Below are 22,015 nucleotides of genomic sequence, written 5' to 3'. Positions count from 1 at the left end.
TCATTACTTTGGGTAGAGAACTAGCGACCAAAAGGCCAAATACTCTGCGACAAGAACAGCACCCAGCTGATCGGCACTAGTCAAGTCGATCTAGACAAGCATGCATTGTCAAAATCAATCGACGGCCGTGCATCAAAGGGGACATGTTACATGTACAACCAACCAACAGCTGCATTTTCTGCGTGTATAACAGGGTAAATAAATTGCATGATTCCCACGATCGCTACGGAACCGAGCAAAGCAAGTTGCCGAGGAAAGGACAGATGCTACACAGTGCCGGAGCCGATCGAGCAGACAGGGCCAATAACAGTCGTCGTACCCGTGACCCTCATCCTGCGGCCGCATGCATGAGGATGAGGACCCCAATTAACATATGACCCATTTGAGCCTAGATCGACCCATGCACACACACATTTTTTAACCTTGATCTGGGCATGCAGCTCTGTCTCCTTGTCTTACTACTCTTACGTAGTACTTTGGGGAGTTGATCCGGTTTGTTTTTCAAAGTGCCAGGCCCTGATGTCTCGTTCTTTTCCTGATTGGGGAATATTAGTGCGCCCGTGGTTCCAAATTCCCCTCCAAAGCAGCTTGGAGCAGTGTCCAGGCGTCCAGCCGAGAGAGGGGAATCTATAGCGTCTGGATGACAGGATCAACTCACATGCAGAGCAAACCGATTATTACCAGTCATTCTTACCACTTACCGCTCGTAGAAACAAACCCCTTCTCCTGCCATCTGCCTGCCTTCAGCCATCCATGTGGATGCATGATTGGAATCGGGGGATCAAATGGCCATCGGTCAACAAATTCAAAGCGAGGCCAAGCGAGCAAAAACAAAGCATGTTCTGTCTGTGCAAGACGGTACTACGAGACATTCTTATTACTGCACTTTAAGCCGCAACCACCGTTGTGTTTCCTCGGCGCAGACCCAAGTAATATTACATCACAGCAGCAAAGGCGATTAAGAGACGCATATTTTCTTTCTTTCTTTTATTGATATAAGTATAACCCAGCACCAATCAATCAGCAGGTGATGTTCGCATGGTCCCAGCGCGCAGCTATCCGTACCATGTCTTCTGACGGAGCATAGTCTCGTTGAGGCGCAAAATTAACAAAAGCTTCAGTTCACGACGACGCCTATTATGTATGGATTGGTTCGAGACGGACAGCGAGGTTCTTTCAGACTGTCGATCATGGGGATGAAGCAGCTGCAGCTGCGAGGCTCTCGGCGTCTTCCTCGAGGTGGATCAGCTTCCCGCTGAGTTTCCTGGAACAATTGTCGATTATTTAGTCATGTGAATGTTAATTCTAAGGTCGTAGATAAGAGAACAACTGTTCATTTGGTGGGAAAGATGCAGGATATATACCTTTGATGGTGTGGTTTCTCATCTGACAAAACCTTCAACAGCCTCTCCTCGAACGGCGTGGCATGCCAACTCACTCTCTGGTCCTAATAACAGCAAATCATTAGAGTAAGTTATACAGATAACCAGGTATGCAAAGAAGGAAAATGTTAGAGGAAAGTATATAGTACCTCTTTGTACTTGGTTGTTGTGTTTGGGATCCCATTACCATCCCACGCCGCCTTGGGCAACAAGGGAGTAGGGTTGTCAATGTCCCAGTTCAGCCCAGAAGCTACAAAGATCGGCACATCCATGGTAGCACCGATCCCCTCGAAGCCTGGTTGCTTTCCCATGTTGCTGCCGTTTCCATTTTGAAACTCGCCGTCTGCAGATGAAGTCTTGATCCAGCAAGAGAGGCTTGCTACGCCATGCTTTCCGTTGTCAGAGCTGTTTTTCAGTAGCTCTCCTGAGACACCATCTAACAGCTGCTGGTTACCATTCTGATCCTTGGGTTCCTCTGGAGATGTCACTTCTTCGGCTTGCTCTTTGTTGCTGGCTTGAAATGAAAAAGGTGCAGAATATGGCAGCTCTGTGTTGGTCACTGAGGTTGGATAAGTTTCCTCAGGTTTCTCGGTAGAATCTGGACACAGGTATCTTCTTTTTGGAGGATTAGATGACGGCAGAGGAGAAGACTCATCTTTTAGTTCCAGCCACTGCAGTTTGTTCTCAACAGGTCTTAGAACTGGATAGATGAATTGTCTGTTGGTCCTCCCACGCTTTCCAGACTTGAAATTTCCCTGGTGTGCAGTATAAACTGTTCCAGGAGTCTGAATGTCACCTCTGATAACCAAAGGGGTAGGGAAAGGTGAATCAATAGAATCAAGCTTCTGGTTCATGATGTTCTGGCATGAAGACTTGTCCTGCAATGGTGGCCGAGGCACTGATTGAACTCCAATAACATGGTCAGCACCTTCATCAGTGCTCTCATCATGCTTCAAAATACCATGCCCATCACAACTGAACCTATATTGGAAGAAACAAAAAATTGACTTCGTGACCAACTAACCATACTAATGACACTAGTTTACATTACAGGATCAGCACATGTATGAAGATAGAAGGTAATTATTTACTCTTCGGGTAAGCATTCTTTATCTTCAGATGCAATTTCCTCTTTAATCTCCTGCCCGATGTTGGACATTTCGCAGCACTGTGTGTCAAAAAGGATATTTAGACAGGGAAATTTTTGACAAGAAGAACACAAAAACAGACTCGTTAGTTTGTTACCTCATTACTATCTTCTGAGTTGATTTGCTTTGAAACTTCCAGAATTTCTGGAGGGGTTTCTGATATTGTGCCACAGGATTTGAGATAATTTGCCTGGTTAGAGTGGAATGCCATGAAAATTTATTCAGCATGCCATCGATTAATATAAAGTAACGTCTTGGGTTCATATGAACAAACTAGCAAAAGTGAAGTGTAATGATGACAGACGTTAACCTAGAAACTCTTGGCAAATCAGCATCAGAGAACATTTCGAAGGTAGTTTAGTCGGAATGAACTATGCTGAAAACTCAAAGCCAGCACAATGTGATCTACATACAAGATTATAGTCCTAAATTCCTAACAGATCATCACATTATCCTGAACTACCTATACCATATAAAATACCAAACGAACTACTCCGTACTAAATGACACACATTATGATGCGTTTTCAGAAAAAAAATCTAGATAACTGACAATAGAAGACAGATGATGGCCCATCTAGGCTAAAACACCTAATCTATCCACGAAGACCACATCAACAGCATGCACATGACAAATTCGATCAGTTCAAATTTTATGCATCACGCTATTCAACTTTTTTGCTGCTACTCAGCGACAATACAGTCTGAATACTGATAGAGCTGCGCACACACCAATAAACATACAAACCGGAGAATGTTTTGTAGATACCTCTCGCCTGAGCTCCTCGTCGACGTCCCCGCCATTCCCCAAATCCTCCTTCAAGGTGGCTCTGCCCGCTTCAAGCTCTGAAAACATCACACACGCCACGCAGAGAAAAACACAAAAATCAAGAGACCAGCAGTCCATCTAGACGTCGAATCCGGTCCGACCGGCGCAACAAAAAATGTCAGAACAAAAAAATAAATCGAAACCCACTCGCAGCGTCGTCGTCGTCGTTGAGGAAGGCGTCCCCGAGCCGGCTCTCACGCACGAGCGGATCCTGAAACACACGCAGAAACGGACAGATCACCGCCGTGTGGATCGAAGATGAGAGGCTCCGAGGAACATGAAATCGCAGGGAGGGGCGGGGGCGGTGCGGCGCGTACCTGGAGACCGCCGCCGGAGGGGTCGGGTCGTGCGCGGAAGCAGGAGAGGAAACAGCCCATGGCGCTGAGAAAATCGCACCGCGAGCGCGTCAAGCTTGCGCCGCCGCCGCCGTCGAGGGTTTGGGAATTGGTGCTGGATCCCGAGAGGGAGTCGTTGGAAATGGAAAGAGCCGAGAGGGGAAGGGAGAAGAAGCGGAGCGCGATTTGAAATGGAATTTCGAAACGGAGGAGGCCGCAGTTCAGGGTTCAGATCGACTCGCCCTTGTAAAGACGGCAAAGCGGGCTGTAATTTGAAGTTGACTCTGGGCCTGTGGAGTTTTTGGGCTTCTGGATGGGCCAGTTTGATACTGAATGTCTTGTGCATTCGGCCGGCCAGAAGAACTGGTTAAAGGCCCAGCCGGTAGTGTCTGCGTTTCCTACCAAAAAGCCGTAGGCTCTCCTCGCCGACGAAAAAAAAAACGCGATTCGGGAGCTCTGAACTCTGTTCTGCTGCATGTGTTTTAGATGGAGCATAACTTCATGGGCCCTCGAGAAAACAAAAAACCGAGCTGTCTTTTTCAAAAGAATTTTCCAAAAAAAAACCATGGATTGTCATTCGATTACGAAGAAGAGTTTAAATCATTACAGCGGATGAAAAAACCAAAAAGGTTACTTGTTGCCCGGCTGAGCCCCTACAACGACATCTTTAGGGTCAACGGAACTCGCTGAGCCTCTAAGAAGGATCTCCTCATGAATCAACTGGGCGACCTGCAAACCGAGCTGTTTGTTTAAGAGCATGCTCGTCTCGATCCCTGCTGTTGGTGAAGAGGTGCATACATTTCGTCCTTTCTTTCTTGGCCAGACCAACACATGTTTCTATTCATAGCAGCATTAAGTTGTTACCATATTAAGTTCTTACAAGGTTGGCCGGCTTATAATTTTCATACATGTGAGTATTTGATGCCGCAACAAATAAACGCAAATTTTTCGCCTGGCTTCTTGTGCAGAACAAGATCCTCACCACCAAAACTCGCCGTCAGGGGATGGCCGCACACTTTTAGATGTTCCCTTTGCATTGATTCTCATGAGACCGGGACACACCTTTTTCTTCGATGCCCCTTTGCCCGCTAGGTGTGGGATAAAGTCCTTGACCACTACAACTTCAACATCCTTCAGCAGGTCAAGCCTTCTGACTACAGGGACCCTTGTGCCTGGTGGATTCAAGCCTCCAAGACGATTGACAAAGAAAAAAGACAATATTTCAATGAGGTGGTCATTTACATCATGTGGAACATTTGGAAGGAGAGCAACCGCCGTATCTTCAGACCGTGGCAGCTCCTGCTTTTGTTGTCGCGTCGCTTGCCCGTGATGCAATTGATACCCATAGGCTTGCTTTCCATTGTGTGACCGTGCCGTGAGGTTTCTTGTGGTTCTTTGGTTTTTTCTGTCCGTCCTACCAGCCAGCTGCGTTTGGTCCGTTGGGATAGTCTTTCTCTGTTTCGTTTTTGGCTTTTTTTCTTCTTTCGACCTCGGTCGCATGTACATATACTTGGTTTTCCTTTTCTAATATTGCATGGCTCCTGCCTTTCATGGAAAAAAAAATATTGTTGTTATCCAATGTTGTAGCTTTGTCAGTTCCGAATGGATCAAGATTGTTTCCAACTGGTCGACGTCAGTATATATGACCAAAAGAATAATGGATCAAATGCTCGATCGCTAGCAAGTAGGTTGAGGGAGGATAGGATTGTCAAGTTTCCAAAGCATAGTAAAAATTTCTGTTAGTGGTTTTTTCAGAATGTACTAGATCCTTATTAGTGTCAAATACCGATATGAAATTGTCCTAGTCAGATGAGTTATAGTCTTCAAGAATATGTTTGGATGGTTTGATGCGTCGTCAATTTTTCGGTCGCTGACCAAAAAATTGTTCTTATTTCAATGAAAGTCAATATTTTGGCAAGCCAATGGCCCACTGTCAAATATATTCATTTTTTTGGTCAAAGTTGACAAACTCACGGGCAAACAAAACGTCAACCAATATTTTGGCAACCAAATTTTTGTCACGGCATCTGGACTCAAACCAAACGGCCTCCAAATGTCATACTCAACACCGTTCAAAATAGTCGAAGACTGTACCGCCTAAACTATTTTTCAGAGGAAGAACATGAAGCAAAGGGGAGCCATAGATCAGCCTTGCAATTGCGATGTTTGTTCAGGGCCGAAAAAAAAGAAAACATTAATTATCCTTAATTATTTTCCAGAACAAGATCTGGCAACAATACAATACCGAGGAACTAGTGGATTCCCCCGCGCGTTGCTGCGGGTCATGCAGGAAAAATGATAATAAAACAAAATATTCAATAACATCATATTATATTTGATTCGTATTGATTTTGAAGTTAGAAAGATGAGTATGAGGACTCATGCTTTTTGTATCATCCGTAATCATTAGAGAAAGGTTGAACATGATTGAGTAAAATATGATACAGTAGTTGTTAGTAAGAATACCATCTTGTCTACAAATACGAATATCATCATATTGATTTAGTCAGCTTGCATCAACACATAAGATGTGATATGAGTAGTGGGAAATAAACTCTTCTTTGATCACTTGAAACATAGTAGAAAGCATCCAAAACAGAATGAAATGTTGTTCAAAAGAAGAAGCTACCTTGCCCAACCACTAGACCATTTTTCCTAATGTGTGACTACCCATATCAGTTCCAACATCTTCCGTTTCCAAGTTTTCAGTGCCGTTTTATTATAGTCTAAAAAATACTGTAGAGTGATTATAGATGGAGTTATGTTGCAACAAATTGGTTTAGGCAATTCAGATGTGTTACATAGTCTAGGACATCTAAAAAGGACATGGACATCTTGGTGTCCAGATTGTTGGTGTATCCTTGACCACACGTTTTGCAGACTTTGTACCGTTTAGAGGACCGAATCACTGCTTATATCTTCGCAATGGAACAGTAGGTAGCTCCTTTTTGTTTTGAAGGTGAATAATATTAATTTAAATGTTTTAGAAGCAATATTGAGAACTATGGGAATGAGTAAGTACCTGAAAGATGAAATTGGCAATGCAGATATTTCATCAAATTTGTGCAGTTTGCCTGCTGCTTGAATTGGATATAAATGCACAACTTGAGGTAGTCGTTGCTGTAGAGTTGGAATTTCCCATTTATATCTGAAAGTGGATATATGCTGGTTCAATAGGCAGATGAAGAGAAAAAAGATTTAAAATGTGGTAATTGAAAGTCTTGATGAACCTGTTTCTCTATTGGGTAATCTCTGGTATATCCAAGTAATGTATATTTTGGTTGCTGAACTTGAAGTAGCTTCTAGTTTTCCTATTTAAAAATCAATCAACGACCAGCCTGACCAAGTCACCAAGCCACGAACAAAAGAAGTAGAATAATCTACCAACCAGATGAATGTTACATTTTTTAATTATTAACTTGGTAGATACTAAGAACTACTAATGAAATGAAAGGGTGAAATTTGTAGTGATTGACATTGTGCAGTTCTCTGCTGCAGAAATAGAGTTGTCTGGTTGCCAATCAAATTGGCGCCGAGGGTCGAATTCAAAGATGTTGGGGCTGAGCTTATACAAAGTGCTTGAATAAAACTAATCAGAGTGCATATATATTGGTGCTCTAAAATCAAGATTAGAAAGTAAATATATTCCAGTCATCCAAGTAGAGCAGTGCGATTCGGCTGGCACATGCCTGTTAGCAAATGCCCTTGGCTTTTCAGGTGTATGCATGCCCTCTAAAATAGAGGATTTCATTGTACAATGGAGTAATCAGCCCATTTGCTAATGACTGCAGCAAAGATTTTCTTTTCTTTTTTCAGCCTACTAAACATGTACTCCAATAACTGAAAAGGGGAATCCTTAATACATACCTTGGAAGCGGCCTTGTTGGATGGAATCAACCACATGATGCAGCGATTTTCTTCACCCAAACAATGGCTGCAATGACGAAATACACGTAAAACACTACCAAATGAAAGATATAAGGGTCAAGATAGATGAGCCAAAAACTTATGAATGCTCGGAAGAAGCGGGGGAATTTCGTCACATCCGGCAAACACCAGGAGGCGTATAGGCAACGCCAACAATTGGATGAGAAGAGCTCATGGAAGGGGTCTCATATATGGGTTGTAGTACAGCATCCAGCAGATGGAAGCCATTAAATTCGATAGAGCGGCTCTTCGCATCCAGCCGATAGAAGCCATTAAATTCGATGGAGCGGCAAATCATTTTGCTGGAGGAAGCTAGTGGGGCTCACACGTTTTTGATGGACCACTAATTGGACTGGGATAATCTGTAATTAGCATTAAAAAGAAGCATTGGGACATCAGGAAGCTAAATCCAACCGGAGCAATTGCCAAGACTGAGCTACGTTTCAACAACAACCGGAACAATTGCGCCAAGATTGTGTACCTTCGCAGACGGCGCTCGGCAGCGGGGATGGCGGCGCTGGCGGGGGCGGAGCCCGTGGGCAGCAGGGACGCGGTGGTCGGGGATGAGCCCGAGGGCGGCGTGGAAGGCGCTTGGCGGCGGCCGGGGACGCGGCGGTCGGGGCGGAGCCCGTGGGCGGCAGGGACGCGACGGGTGGGGCGGAGGGCGGCAGAGCCCGTGGGCAACAGGGACGCCGTGGTCGGGGATGAGCCCGAGGGCGGCGTGGAAGGCGCTCGGCGGCGGCCGGGGACACGACGGCCGGGGCGGAGCCAGGGACGGCGGGGACGCGGTGGGTGGGCGGCGGGGGCGGAGCCCGGTGGGTGCAGCGCGAGCGGGCGGCTGGGGGCGCGGCCGAGGGGGCGGCGTCTTGTGCGCAAGAAGCGGTCGGGGCAAGACCGAGCGGCCAGACTAGAAGCAGTTGGGTTGACATGGGGAGTATTTTGCTGACGTGTACGTGGACGCTGACGTGGATAGTCTGTATGTTGAGCTTGCTAAAATTAACTGAATGTTCAATTTTTTTGCAGGGCCGAAAAAAAAACATAAATTATCCTTAATTATTTGCCAGAACAAGACCCGGTAACAATACAATACTGATGAATGTTCATTTTTTTTGAACGGTACTGATGAATGTTCATGATCACTGTACCGCAGCCCACCTGCACTCGCACCCCACACGCGCCGCCTCCGACCCACCCCCGGCCCCGAGCCCCTGCCGCTCCTCCTCGCTGCCGCCCCTCTTCCGCCGCCGCGTCCCTTCCAGATCTCCTCCGCCTTCGCGGAAGACAAAGCGGGGAGGCCTCATCCACCTCGACGCTTGCGAATTTGGTTCTCGCGCCTGGGAAATCCGGCGGACGCGGGGCAGGAGCTTTCCCCGTTACGACTCGCGTGCCGGCTGGGACGTTGCGGTTGGCGCATAGTCTAGGGTTTGCGACCGCGCTGGTGCTGTCGCGGCCGGAGGCAGTAGCACTAGCCATGGGCGACGGCGAGCGCCACGACGATGAGATTCCGATTACCAGCGCCGCAGGTGAGCTCGTCGTCTATTGGAAGCAGTCAATTCGTATGGGTTCAGTTTGGTTTCACCCTTTTTTTTGCTCTCGGCTGCTGTTTTATCATCTTTCCTTACCGATGACGATGAGTATTATGAGGAGACTGGCGGGTGGAATCACTTCCTGGGGTTTATGTTTGGCAATATTGACGATTCTGGCCGTCTGGCGACCTAGTCAACGGCTATCTTGATGAGGTAAAACTATGCTCAGTATCTCTGTTTTCCTGACTCGGAATCTCTTGCTTTCTTTCATCTGGCTGCATCTAGCAGATGATAAACAAGCATACATCTCTTAGCACTTATGCTGCGCAACACTGTCTTATGTCTCTTAATTGATGCAAATAGATTGACATGGCCGAATGTGAAATTGTTGTGGACCTCGTGGTGGTATACTGGTATGAATGCACGGGTTCTATCTTGTGACATGCAGTTTATTCTCTAGTTGTATTTGCAACTTAATGATCCGATTTCTGATGTTTCATTCTTATTACATTTATTTCTTTTTGAATTATCAGGATGCCAAGGAACATATTTTTGCACTGTCTAACAAGCTTGGTCCATCTCTGAAAGGTATTGATGTATGGTCATGCTAATTTGGTATATCTTTTTTTTTATCAAACAAGTTAATACAGTCTTATATGCTTATATAGATGACCAAGACGTCTCCAGCACCAGCTGATCCTTGTGAGCAAGGTAATTGACTTCTCCATATTTCCGTATAAATTGCATGCACCAGTTTTACTGGGTTGTTCGACAATTCCAATCTGTGAACCATTCATTACTTGTGCTGTTTTGACAGCTTAGGTTTTCTGTTTTCCATATAATCATATATTACACATAGTAGTTGACGTCCGATCTTTTTTTTTTTCTGTAGACTGATGAGAAAGCAGATGATACTGTTGACTATGAAGATATTGACGAAGATTATGATGCACCTGAAGTTGAAGCAGCTACAGAAGAGGACCATTTGCTATCCAATAAAGACTACTTCTCCTCGAATATAGTCTTTGCTTCACTCAATCCTAAAGCCACCAAACTTGGAACTTCTATTTATTCATTCTCAGATTGCTTTTTCTCGTGGAAAACAAGTACAAAATATGCCTATCTCATCTGTTGAAGTCATCAATACTCAATAACACCTTAAAGTTTTTGTTTGTATCTTATTTATATATGTTTCATCTTGCTAGTATATACAATACCAAGTGGCTAAAAAAAGAAGCCATTTGGAATGATTATCATGTTCCAAAAAGGAAAGCATAGACGGCTCAAATGGGATGAGAATAAATGTTTCTGTTTGCTAGTTGTTTTGGATTATGACCATATCCCAAATGACCGACTTAACCATTTAGATCAACATTCCAAACGGTTGCATCGCGGAAATCATGTATGCCTCATAAGATCAGTTCTGGGAGTACTTATCCCAAATGGTTTGCATTTGCTAACAGTTCAGGATAGCTTTAACCTTAAACAATATTCCTTGGACATTTGGGATGAGCTGTTTATTATGTGTGTTTCTATACTAATGTAAAGAAATAGTTTTAGATGGCAAAATGTCAAACAAATGAAAATATATCATTCTTTATTCAACAGTAACAAACCTTGCTCGCACATGCTTTACCAAAAACAAATCCTGCCGGCTCCCAGAAACATGGCATTTTGGAAGTGGCTTCAGTTTAAAATGTCTACAATCCACAACTTCCTACAATGTCAATAAAATATTAAGATTTCATCCTGGAAAACCATATTTATAGATTTCCCTCGCAAAGTACTTTAATAATATTAGAATGTTGTCGTGCTTTGTACAGATAAAATTAGTGATTAAAGTTGCATGGTGAAGACCATATGAATATTTAGAGCCTCGTATTTGGCGAACTTGAGGCAGTCATTTGCGTTCTACTATTGGTGGGTTTCAAAAATATACATTTGTGATGTGGTGGTTCCCCTAAGATGATGGTTCAATTTTCTAGTATATACTGCATGTGTTGGTCAGGCATTTAATTTAGTTTGATGAGTAGATTGTGTGATCACTTGTGTGCGGTGAGCCTTGAAATTTGGCACAAAACACGACACTCTGGGAGGCCTGAAGCTGCCTCCTGCACCCTTTTAAAGTGCACCTTCAAGTTTCAGCCGAAGATCTCCTGTTCCTGGGGTTAAGTCTCAGTTCTCACCAATGCAGAATCTGGTGCCAAGTTTATTGGCAATGGCACGGCTGATGCTGTACTGAAAGCCAAGGCACAACTGGAGGGGACTGATCTTCATGTACCTGATTCAGTTTCTCTGTATGAAACCAACAATCTTGTATCGCCAGAAAACACATCTTTGGACGACTTAGTTGTTTCAGATGATGAATTGGATACACTGGATACTGATAAATCCCGAGAGTATCTGGAACTGTTGAAAAATGCTGATGTCGCAGATAGCAGCACAGTCTGAAATGTTCTTCTACAGAAGTTTCTGATCTAAGCTCACTGAAGGGCACAGAATTAAGAGAGCTGGCGAAATCTCAAGGACTAAAAGGTTATTCAAAGATGAAGAAAAGTGAGTTGGTTGCAGTACTGAGCATCCTGACCTGATTCATTGGTGGCACCGTGGCAAGGGCATAGGCTCCTGCTTCAGCCCACTGTTTTGCTTCTCTCTTTTTTTTCTTTTCTTTTTTTGAGATCAACGTGCATGACGCTTTAGTCCTCAGATGATAATAATTATGAATTTACAACATCATTCCGAAAACTAGGAATAGAATATAAAAAACGAGAGACACTGCAATTTTGCTTCTCTCTTTCATTGGTGTGCACACAACCTTTCCGTTCCTATGTTGGCAAGACCAGGTCCTTTTAAATAGGATAGGACGTTGTAACTGAGCAAAGTTATCTTTCTGTTGTTCAGTGCTGATCTTATGCTGGTTCTTAGCTACCTTTGTTTTTTAGTTAATAAGCTGAACTCTTTGTTACTCAGTTGGCCCTAGATTTGTTTCTGTCTTGTACTACTGTTGAATAAGCTATACAGATGGAGTTGAATAAGCTATATATGCTTGGCAGGACATATGTTTCTCTGTTGTACAACTATTGACCTACAGAGTTGGCCCTAGATTTGTTACTCAGTGAACTGGTAAAGCTGCAATGACTAGGTGGTGTTGCTGATATTTTTTTCTGATTTGTTAGCCCCATCTAGCATATCAGGCTCGATGAAAACATGCTTCATTGTGTGCTAACTCTTGTCAATATCTCTTCATCAATATTAAAAAGGATACATGATAATTGCCTGATGTTTTCCTTCTTTCTTTTCTGCAGGATAGACAATCATTTGGCAATATGGCTCTCTGCAAGTCTGAATCAGCTGCCTGTCGCTTTTCTCATGAAGGGGAAGATAGTAACCAATCGTCCCAGACTCTCAGCCGCATTATTGATTCTGTTCCTTTTGTTGGCAAGGTAACAATCTCCCGCTTAACTTGTGGGGAGTGTTCCATTATCTATGTCGATATCTCTGCCCTCTTCTATGTTTTGGTTTCTGGGAGCTGTCAGATCTGGGGGATTGGACGGTTAGTTTACGGTCTCTCAAGCCTTATGGACCTGCTTCCTCCGCCTCCCCTCCTAGCATGAATGATTTCCTTGGCCCTGGTTGTGTGTGTGTGTATAAGCTGAGCCATTCTGATACGATCACAGCAGTGTTACCTAGCAGTAGCAAGTTTCTTTTCAGCAAGAAAAGAAAGCCCCTTCATTAGATAAAAGAAATGCAAATATAACGATTGCTTAAGCGAGGATGGGTGGTGCTACTGCTATGCGATAATTATGGCATCCCAAACGAGCTTTTGTCTAATATCGTTCGATGATTCGCTTCGAAATTTCTTCAGTCCATTAGGCCAATGATATATGTTGAGCCATCAGGTGCCTCTTAACCCTAATATTCTATACATTCGACAAGTTCCTCGCCGCCCTCTCTTTTTCCCTCAGATCTGATCTGGAAAATTGTCCTTTTGCTCCACTTTGACTTAAGCATGTCCATGACAACGGTTCCGATATTGATGATCTAATCATCACGCCGTCCTACATCGACTGCGGCCGAAACGGAAGTGGTGTTGGCACGCAGCTCATGCTCTCCATGCATGTCGTTGTCCTCTACGCCAGTTTTTGGGGTACATATTCACACCGCTTTCAAGCATTTTCTTATATTAAGTATGATATGTATTGTGTTGTTAATAAGGTATGATGCGTACTTGTATTTGAGAGATTAGGGTAACAGAGAAAAATGTATCATTCTCAATGTCTGTAAAACTGTAAATGATTAAAATACCATCTATTTTGTACCATAACTGTCCTCATTTGTTGTGTCACAATATAAAATAATCTGAAATAATTCAAGTACTTACGTAAAACAACCACAAAATTTAAGTATTACTTTGGTGCATGTTCTATGGCAATAAAATAACAATAACTTTCCATTCTTTCTTTCAAAGCTAGATGAAATATATCATGATTTTTTCCAATGGCCTGGTTATACCTATAATAGTGCCATATTTGGGTAGCAACACTTTAGTCTATTATTTACCCCCTCCGCTCCAAAATATAAGGCGTGTAAATTTTGTATGAAGTGAGACCAAGTTTATGCCGAATCAAGATCACTAGATCCACCATGAAATATGTTTTCATAGTGTATTGATTTGGTATAGATGTTGTATCTTTTGTTATGTCAACAAATTTTTGTGTTTCTAGTTTTTATTAACATTTGAATATGTTACTATAAATATCAATGTCTTCATTAGTACCCACAGAGTGAAAAGAGTGATCGCAACTTATATTATATTTAATAACCTCTTCTTGCATTCATAATTTTTGTGACGAATAAGTTGATACAATGCAATGCAACAATCACCTCTCCGACAACTCCAACACCACCCTCTATGTCATGTTCCAAGGCTAGACATACCTTCCAGATGAGCTATTGTGTTCCTTCATTTTCCTGTTGGGTTCAGCTAGTGATCTTCTTGTGTTAATTGTCGCTTGCCATAGTTGGTGTGTCGTTTTCATCTCAATCAAATCCATCTTAGGAATGCTATTCCCACCTGTCATCTTTCGGAATTATGCTGATCAGACAAGCCTTGTTAACTCCCAACATTTCGAACACATGGGAGCTCATTGATCTCTCCTGTCCAAGTACTCGTTCACGGCTCACGAGTCTCCGAAGTATCTATGACACGATGATGGTTGAAAGATGTTCTTATGGTCATGCCATTTTCTTCTCTGGTTGATCCCATGCCATTATGGATGTGTTAACTAGTACTACCATTTCAGCTTCACATCGACCATCGACCGAGCTCAATAACAGATCATGTCTCCACATGTGTCATTTGATTCATATCTTTTTGCCACTGCTCCGAACTGTCATTTTGTTGCGATTTGGGAGCCCCTCTTGGTTGCATTGCCATTATCGGGTAGCACATCTCAACTGGCATCTACGACCATTGCGGCACCATCACCCTCATTTAGTTGAAGATTAGGCATACCTAGCCCCAACCTCTCCTACCTAGAATCGATGGTTGTTGCGGCAGTCGGCCGCACGTGGCACCACCAACCAAATCGACACCACCAACATGTTTTCGTTTTGTACTAATTTGCAATTGATCGCCACGTGGCGGCTAATGTCATCAGACCCACACTATCAGATCCACAAGAAGAAATTGAGCAAGGGACTTTAATTATTATTTTTAAAGCTTATGACAAAGTTCCTTTCGTTTTTCCTACAAACCATACAGATGAAAGATATGTTGCTTCCTCGTTTACGTCCTTGCTGGAATGGCTTGGGTCTCGTGTATCACGCCTTAATCAAACTCGATGAGCTTACAACAAGAGCCAGAATCGGGAACCATGCTTATCCTCATCCGCCTCCACGCCATGTCAGCCCATGGGTGCTTACATCACCGTGTTGTAGTGTTCGATGAAGTGCCCATCCGTTTGTTGGTAAGGCCCACAGGCAAGATATAAAATTGGACCCTATAAACTTAAGCTTGCATTTCCCCCTCATCCATGTCTGGAAAGCAGCCGTACGACTGGACTTGAAAACAAAATCAAGGACTAGTCAGCTCCCTCTCCTCTATTTTATTAAATGAAACCGTCCAAACACACCAGAGCGTCTCAACTTCTCAGCTCTCAGTATCATACAAAGGAGAAAAGGGGAAAGCTAGAAGGTGTTGGAAGCCTGCATTGGAAGCATTGCCTTACTCAGCAATCTCTAGGTGATGCCAGATCTTCAGTTCCTCAACTATGGCATTATGATATTCTCAGAGGCCTCCGCTGGAGGTCTATGATGTGACGTACAGACGTGCACACCTATCCATCGTCTCATGGGCACCTCCAGATAGTAGTTGTTTCCATTCCTTAACATGTTTTAGTACTACACTCCATACGTTCTTGATGTTCAACCATACACCATTGTTAACGACAATTTCGTTTCAAAACATCCATAGCCCCCGGAGTTACAGCACAAATGGAGTAAAACACAACCATTATGTATTGATAAACCTCATGAATCCTAAAGTATTGGTAAACCTCTTCCCATGGACCTAGTCACCACAGTCATAAAAAAAAGATGATATGTGGATTCTAGCCATTCCATAGCACTATGCATAAAAAACATAGACCGTTAAGAAGAAGAGGGCGAGAGCAAGAAATCGAAAGGAGGTGCCGCCAGCTATGTCTTCTCACACAGTACATTAGCTAACGACTAGTCACAGGTGAAGCTATTAGTCTTGGCAGGATTGTGATTCACACTTGTTGCCTTACTAGGCAAGGGTTCTCAAATTCCTACTGTCATAAGCATCCAAATCGAGTTGGAGTAGCATATGTATGTATGCTGAAACCATCTAGAAGAAGGCATATGAATGCTGAGACCATGTTAAAAAAAGGCATATTTATGCCGAGACCATGTAAAAAGGGCATATGTATGCTGAAAAAGCTCACCATGCATTTGGTTACGTCCAATTAAAAGAACACACATATAGAACAAAAAAGCAAATTATTTAAAAACCTCACACGTCCCAAGTGTTGCATAGGTAAACTAATATTGATTAACAAGGTTCAACAAATAGCGGCTGATGGAGGAGCCTAGAAATAACATAGTGAGTGAACAAATACATCAAACCCCATGCACTGACCGGGAGACAACAAGTTACATTCGCATGATCTCATACCCAAGTTGCGAAAATTGTAGGGTTTCTTGAAAGATGGGTGTTGATCGTTTGAAGACGAGGTTCTTGTGGCCAACACCCATTTTGGGGGTCATCTGCTGGGTATGAAAATACTCCAGCCTTTTGATCCAACTGGTAGACTTGGCTACCCCTCAACCCCATCCTCTCTAGGTTCGTCGAGTGCCTTAGGTGACCAAAATGCTTGTGACCAATAAAGAACGCCTGCTTCTCCAACCATCCATCTGCCACTCTCACATACTTTGCGGGTTTAGTCGTCAAGTCAAGAAAGAAGGCTCCCCCGCTACGAACAAGCAAGAGAAGCATGTCTTCACAGGCCACCAATGTCCCACGAAGTTTGGATGTAGCTATATTATTGTCGTTAGTAACTTTTAGTGCCTCGAGACGGAGTTCGGGCAAGAAGCACACTGTGTACAACTTTGCACCTATCATGGCAATGACCTGACCTTTGAAGGCCACAATCTAATTGATCAAATGTGCTCCTTGATAAAGACAGTGCAACCAAGAGGGGCTCCCAAATCGCCAAACAAACAGACAGTTTGGAGCGGTGGCAAAGAGATATGAATCAGATGACGCATATGGAGGTGTGATGGTTCTGTAATTCAGCTCAGTCGATGGGCAAGGGGGAGCTGAAATGGTAGTATTAGTTAACACGTCCATGATGACATGGGATCTACTAGAGAAGAAAATGGCATGCCCATAAGAACATCTTGCAAGTGTCATCGTGTCATTGATACTTGGGGGACTCATGAGACGCAAGGGAGTACTTGGATAGACGAGATCAATTAGCTCCCATGTGTTTCGAATGTTGGAGTCAACAGGGCTTGTGTTGTCAACATAATTCCAGAAAATGACAGGTGGTAAGAGGACGCTTAAGGTGGATTTAATTGACATGAAAGCGGCATGCCAACTAGGGCAGACAGCAATGAACGCAAGAAGGTCACGGGTTGAACCCAACAGGATAAGGATGGAATGCAATAGCTCATCTGGAAGGTGTGCCCAGCCTTGGGGCATGAAATAGAGCCTGCTGATGGACTTGTCCGAGAGTTGGTTGGTTCCTCGCATGGTATCAGCTTTTGCGTCATAAAATTATGAATGCAAGAAGAGGTTAAAGATAATATAAATTGCAATTCACTTTCTTGGTACTAATATGTGCATGATATTTATATTAACATACTCAAATGTTAATAAAAATCGGAAACATAATATTCACTATGTTCTAAAATTTATACACCTTGTATTTTCAAACAGAGGGAGTACATAATATTTCCCCCTGTTATAGTTATAGTAGGAACCTAGAAAAAAATCATGATAAATTTCATCCACCTTTGAAAGAAAGTAAAATAAAGCATTGTAATTTTGCTGTCCTAGAATATGTAAAAACATAATACTTAAATATTGTTATTGTTTTGCACCGGTAGTACTAAATTTTGAACTATTTTGCGTTATATTATATTGTGCATGCAACAGATGAGGGTGGCTATGGTATAAAATAGATTGTATTTTAATCATTTACAGTTCTGCGGATATTAAGAATGATATGTTCCTCTCGGTTAACCTGATCTGTTAACTACAGCTGAAATCATACCTCATTACCAAATACAGTGCATATCGTAACTAATATAAGGAAATGTTTAAAGCAGTATCAATATTTACCTCAAAAACTGGCGTAGAGGACGGCCGAATGCACCGGGACTGCAGTTCTACCACCTCCGTCTTGGCTGCAATCAATGTCGGAGGGCGTGATGATTATTAGATCACGAATGTCGAAACCGCTGTCATGCACATGTGTAAGCCGAAGGGGATCGGAAGAACAGTTTCCAGATCTGACCTGAGGAAGAAAAGGAAAGGTCGGCGGCGGGCGGAGGGGGATGGGCGGCGGCGGGGGAGGGGGATTTGTTGAAGGTATGGGATATTAGGGTTAAGAGACAGCCGTCGGCCTAACATATATAGAAGGTGTCATGGGCCTAATGGGCTGAAGAAATAACATGGGTCACTGATCGATATTAAATAAAAGCCCATTTGTGATGCTCTAATTACTCTGTGTTACATAGTAGCAACACTGCCCATCCTCTAACCAATTGCTATATTTGCACATATATATTTTACCTTTTATCTCCAGCATTATTGATATATACATGTCCAGTTGACTGACAAAAGTTATTCCTTTTATTGAAAAAACATATTTCTGAAAAAGGGAAAATAAATAATCCAGGCACAAAACGCTATGCCGGATTGCCACGTGGCATGAAGCAGTGCAACAACATGACTGGACAATTAGACAAAGGAAGGTCTCTGATTGACGAGACGGATTATTTTCTTGCTGAAAAGACACTACGATTGAAACTTTACTGCTTGGTAACACCAGTGCAACTGTATCAGAATGGCTCAGCTTACGCACAGCCAGTTCCAGGGAAATCTTTCGTGCCAGTAGGGGAAGCAGGGGCATGAGAGATGGCCAAACCTCCCGGTGCACCTAGTGGCATATGCACCAACGGTGTTGGCCACACACATGTCCATCTACTTTTCCTAATCTCTGTACCCCTCTGTTAATTACGCCCACTTAGATCCCATCCCCACGCTGCCTCATTTCTCTCTCTTTCTCCATCCCATGCTGCCTCATCTCTCTCTCCATCCCCACGCTGCCTCATATCTCTCTCTCTCACCGGGGCTGGTGGTAGAGGCGCTTGCCGGAGAGGATCTGGGGGCGGTCGAAGAGGTGGAGAAGACGGCCATGCAGCCCTGGTACACGGGCCGCTCGTCCTCCTCCGCCCCATCGCCACCATGATCGATCTTTCTCCTCTTCTTCCTCTGTTGCTCGCCTTCCTTCCCTGCCCCCATCCATTGTTCTTGATTTTTTATCTGCCGGTTCAGATGTGTAGTGCTTTCTCCTTTGTCCCTGCATACAGAGGCATTGTTGTTGGTTTTTGATCTTTTTTCTTTAAATTGAGAATACATATCTACGAGGTATTGTGACTGATGAGTATCATGTGAGTTTTTATTTTAGATCCATCATGTACAATGATTTTGTGCTGTAATTTTGAAGTACCATCATGTATCATGTAATTTTGAATTTTTGTACTGTGATTTTTGATTTTTGAGTACCATCATGTACCTTGGGTACATGACAAGGTACTTATATTTTATGAATGTTTGTGTTGTGATTTTATACTGGTACATGATGTATACAGTCTTGATATGTGAGGTACTTAAAAATTGTTAAGTTACATGTGATGTACCCATACGATGTACTCGTCTCAGAAGAGGTACCAAATTTTGACAGATTTATTTTTCTGATACATGTGATGTACCACACTATGTACTCGTCTCACAAGTCCATGTACACGATGTACTTAAAAATCGTCTCATAAATCCAGGTACACGATGTACTTAAAAATTGAGATGATGTTGTACTAACTTTCATTTGTTGTACATGTACCTGACACACTGTACCTCGTATATATTTTTTACTAAACAAATTTGTTTTTTTACCTTTGTTTGATGTACATGTACCTGTCACACGTAATATGTACTATCGAATAACCTTAGTATCCAAAAAACAAATGTTAGAGGAAAAGGTGAGAACGAAAATACTATTGAATAAACTTAGTACCCAAAAAACAAATGTTGAGAAAAAAGTGAGAACGAAAATACCCATGTGTTGTGGCTTGACACAAATGAGAGAAAGAATCAAAGTAAACGAAAAAAGTAAGGAGAGAGAAAAGAAAAGGTTGTCAGGATCCCATACAAAAAGCCTGTGCATCTGACATCTTTTCTTAATCATGTGTCTCTAATAAAATATGTGCATCTGACATCTTTTCTTAATCATGTGTCTCTAATAAAATATGTGCATCTGACATCTTTTCTTAATCATGTATCTCTAATATAGTGGGGCCAGTGTGTTAGCATACCTATGTGAAAAATTGTGTGGCTACCATCGTAGGTGCAAATGCCATAGAAGACACCGCCTCGGCTTTAAAGAGAGATGGTAAACTAGCCGTCCAATCATGCAGATAGGAGTCTGTGAAGACAGATTGCTTTCTTCCCCTTCATGAGAAAAGCTGCAGGTAGCTACTGCAGAAGTGGACGCAGGTCCCCTAGAAAAGGAAGAAGAGAAACATCTGGCAATTATCATGTATCCTGTTTGTATTGATAAAAAGATATTGACATGAGTTGGCAGCTTGAAGCTTGTTTTGTATCGAGCCTGATACGATTGATGGAGCTAACAAACAGAAAAATATCAGCACCACACCTACCCATTGCAGCGCCGATTCTGTGGGGGAACAAGGATTACCTAGAAACAGCAGTAGTACAACAGAAACAAATGTCCCAGCTAGCATACAGCTTACCCAGTTGTGTTTATTAGCTACTCTCCTAAATTCTTCACTCAAATTTGCCCAAATATGGATGTATCTATTCTTAAAAAGTGTCTAGATACATGTGATATTTTGACAACAATTTAGGATCGGAAGGAGTAAAAGTTAACCATGCTTATTTACAAAATTCTATCCAAAAGGGCCCGGTCTTGGCAAAATGGGAAGGTTGTGCACATGCCCGTGAAAGAGAGTAGCAAAGTGATGTGCTCAATCAGGAGCCTATGCCATTGCCACCAATGAATCAGATCATGCTGCTCGGTACAGCAACCAACTTGTTTTTCTTTATCTTTGAATAACCTTTTAGTCCTGAAGATTTTGTTCTGTGACCTTCAATGAGCTTAGATCAGAAACTTCTGTAGAAGAACATTCCAGACTGTTAGCATGGAACTGCTATCTGCGACATCAGCATTTTTCAAAGGTTCCACATACTGTCTGGATTCATCAGTACCCAATGTATCCAATTCGTCATCCCAAACAACAAAGTCATCTAAAGATTTGTTTTCTGGCCATATAACATTGTTGAGTTCATACAGAGAAGCTGAACGAGGTTCATCAAGACCAGTCTCCAACGGTGCATTAGCTTTCAGACACCAGAATCTGCATCTGCATTGATAAGCTGGGACTTTTAGCCCCAAGAACTGGAAATCTTCGCCTGAAACTTGAAGGTGGCCTTCCTGATTACATTGCTTCTGTATGTTTGATCAAAATTCTGTTCTTTCTCATCACTGCTCTTCCTTCTTTGGTCATAGGGGCGTTTTCAGCAAATTAATGAGGGAGTCAACAGTACCCCTCTCACCCCGAGACTTTGCAGGTTCAGGCTTCTTGTCTTCTCTGCCTTTTCCCCTAGCTAGCAATTGCGTTTGAACCCTTCTAAATAACACTACAATTGGTACCTGAGCCCTCCTTGTTGAAGTACAGCTCCTTTGTCTGCTCTTACTCTTAACTTGCATTTCTGTGAAGGCGCACATTTCGTGGCCGGCTGGCGAGGGAGATCGATGATAGTACTACTGAAGAAAGCGAAGATGTCTTTTGTCTGATACAATGCCGGTTGAAGCTTCTATGAGACCAACAGCAGAAGTGGCACCAAATGGTGAAGCCATGTTTCCCGTACAGCGATGACAATAATAGTTTGGAAAACTATATAAAACATATAAGAAGGGTTCAAACGCAAATAATTTAGGGCCAGTTCTTTTAGCTTCAGCTTCTTCAGAAACAGCTTTATCTTCTCTGCCCACAGAAACCATGGTGGGGAAAAGCCATTGAGAAACCTGATTCCAGTT

At 42.9% G+C, this 22,015-nt stretch overlaps 1 protein-coding gene and 1 long non-coding RNA gene across 8 annotated transcripts; one reads left to right on the top strand and one right to left on the bottom strand.

The window, feature by feature from the left end:
- Positions 1 to 840: 840 nt before the first annotated feature.
- Positions 841 to 8,319, bottom strand: LOC100826550 (protein JASON). 6 transcript variants are annotated; one of them, XM_024461252.1, is made up of 12 exons: positions 8,102 to 8,319; positions 7,561 to 7,982; positions 6,924 to 7,004; positions 6,716 to 6,841; positions 3,676 to 4,164; positions 3,506 to 3,569; positions 3,299 to 3,375; positions 2,628 to 2,720; positions 2,474 to 2,550; positions 1,532 to 2,363; positions 1,365 to 1,447; positions 841 to 1,264 (listed from the first exon to the last, which is right to left on the bottom strand). In XM_024461252.1, exons 5-12 carry the CDS (start codon positions 3,733 to 3,735, stop codon positions 1,189 to 1,191), a joined length of 1,362 nt encoding a protein of 453 aa, XP_024317020.1. In that variant the 5' UTR covers positions 3,736 to 4,164; positions 6,716 to 6,841; positions 6,924 to 7,004; positions 7,561 to 7,982; positions 8,102 to 8,319; the 3' UTR covers positions 841 to 1,188. The 6 variants fall into 6 exon arrangements, with proteins under 6 accessions (XP_024317020.1, XP_024317021.1, XP_014755401.1 ...); XM_024461253.1 differs by having other exon boundaries at positions 7,561 to 7,627; XM_014899915.2 differs by lacking the exon at positions 6,924 to 7,004.
- A 393-nt stretch (positions 8,320 to 8,712) lies between these two features.
- Positions 8,713 to 12,918, top strand: LOC104583441. 2 transcript variants are annotated; one of them, XR_002964906.1, is made up of 6 exons: positions 8,713 to 9,359; positions 9,510 to 9,559; positions 9,680 to 9,734; positions 9,815 to 9,857; positions 10,039 to 12,269; positions 12,452 to 12,918. It is a non-coding gene; the product is annotated as an uncharacterized LOC104583441 (long non-coding RNA). The 2 variants fall into 2 exon arrangements; XR_731171.3 differs by having other exon boundaries at positions 8,722 to 9,359; positions 10,039 to 11,702.
- Positions 12,919 to 22,015: the final 9,097 nt, after the last annotated feature.

This window comes from Brachypodium distachyon, chromosome 3, assembly GCF_000005505.3.
Source record: "Brachypodium distachyon strain Bd21 chromosome 3, Brachypodium_distachyon_v3.0, whole genome shotgun sequence".
NCBI classification, from domain to species: domain Eukaryota; kingdom Viridiplantae; phylum Streptophyta; class Magnoliopsida; order Poales; family Poaceae; genus Brachypodium; species Brachypodium distachyon.
The sequence above is the reverse complement of the archived record's forward strand: the minus strand, read 5'-3'. Positions and strand labels throughout refer to the sequence as shown.

What these genes read in the sequence shown, in the direction of transcription:
- LOC100826550 (XM_024461252.1), bottom strand. Translation starts at nt 3,735, where the DNA reads ATGGGCTGTTTCCTCTCCTGCTTCCGCGCACGACCCGACCCCTCCGGC. An exon ending in CCTCCGGCGGCGGTCTCCAG is followed by an intron (nt 3,570 to 3,675) that starts GTACGCGCCGCA and finishes CGTGTGTTTCAG; the next exon opens with GATCCGCTCGTGCGTGAGAG. An exon ending in CGACGACGACGACGCTGCGA is followed by an intron (nt 3,376 to 3,505) that starts GTGGGTTTCGAT and finishes TGATGTTTTCAG; the next exon opens with AGCTTGAAGCGGGCAGAGCC.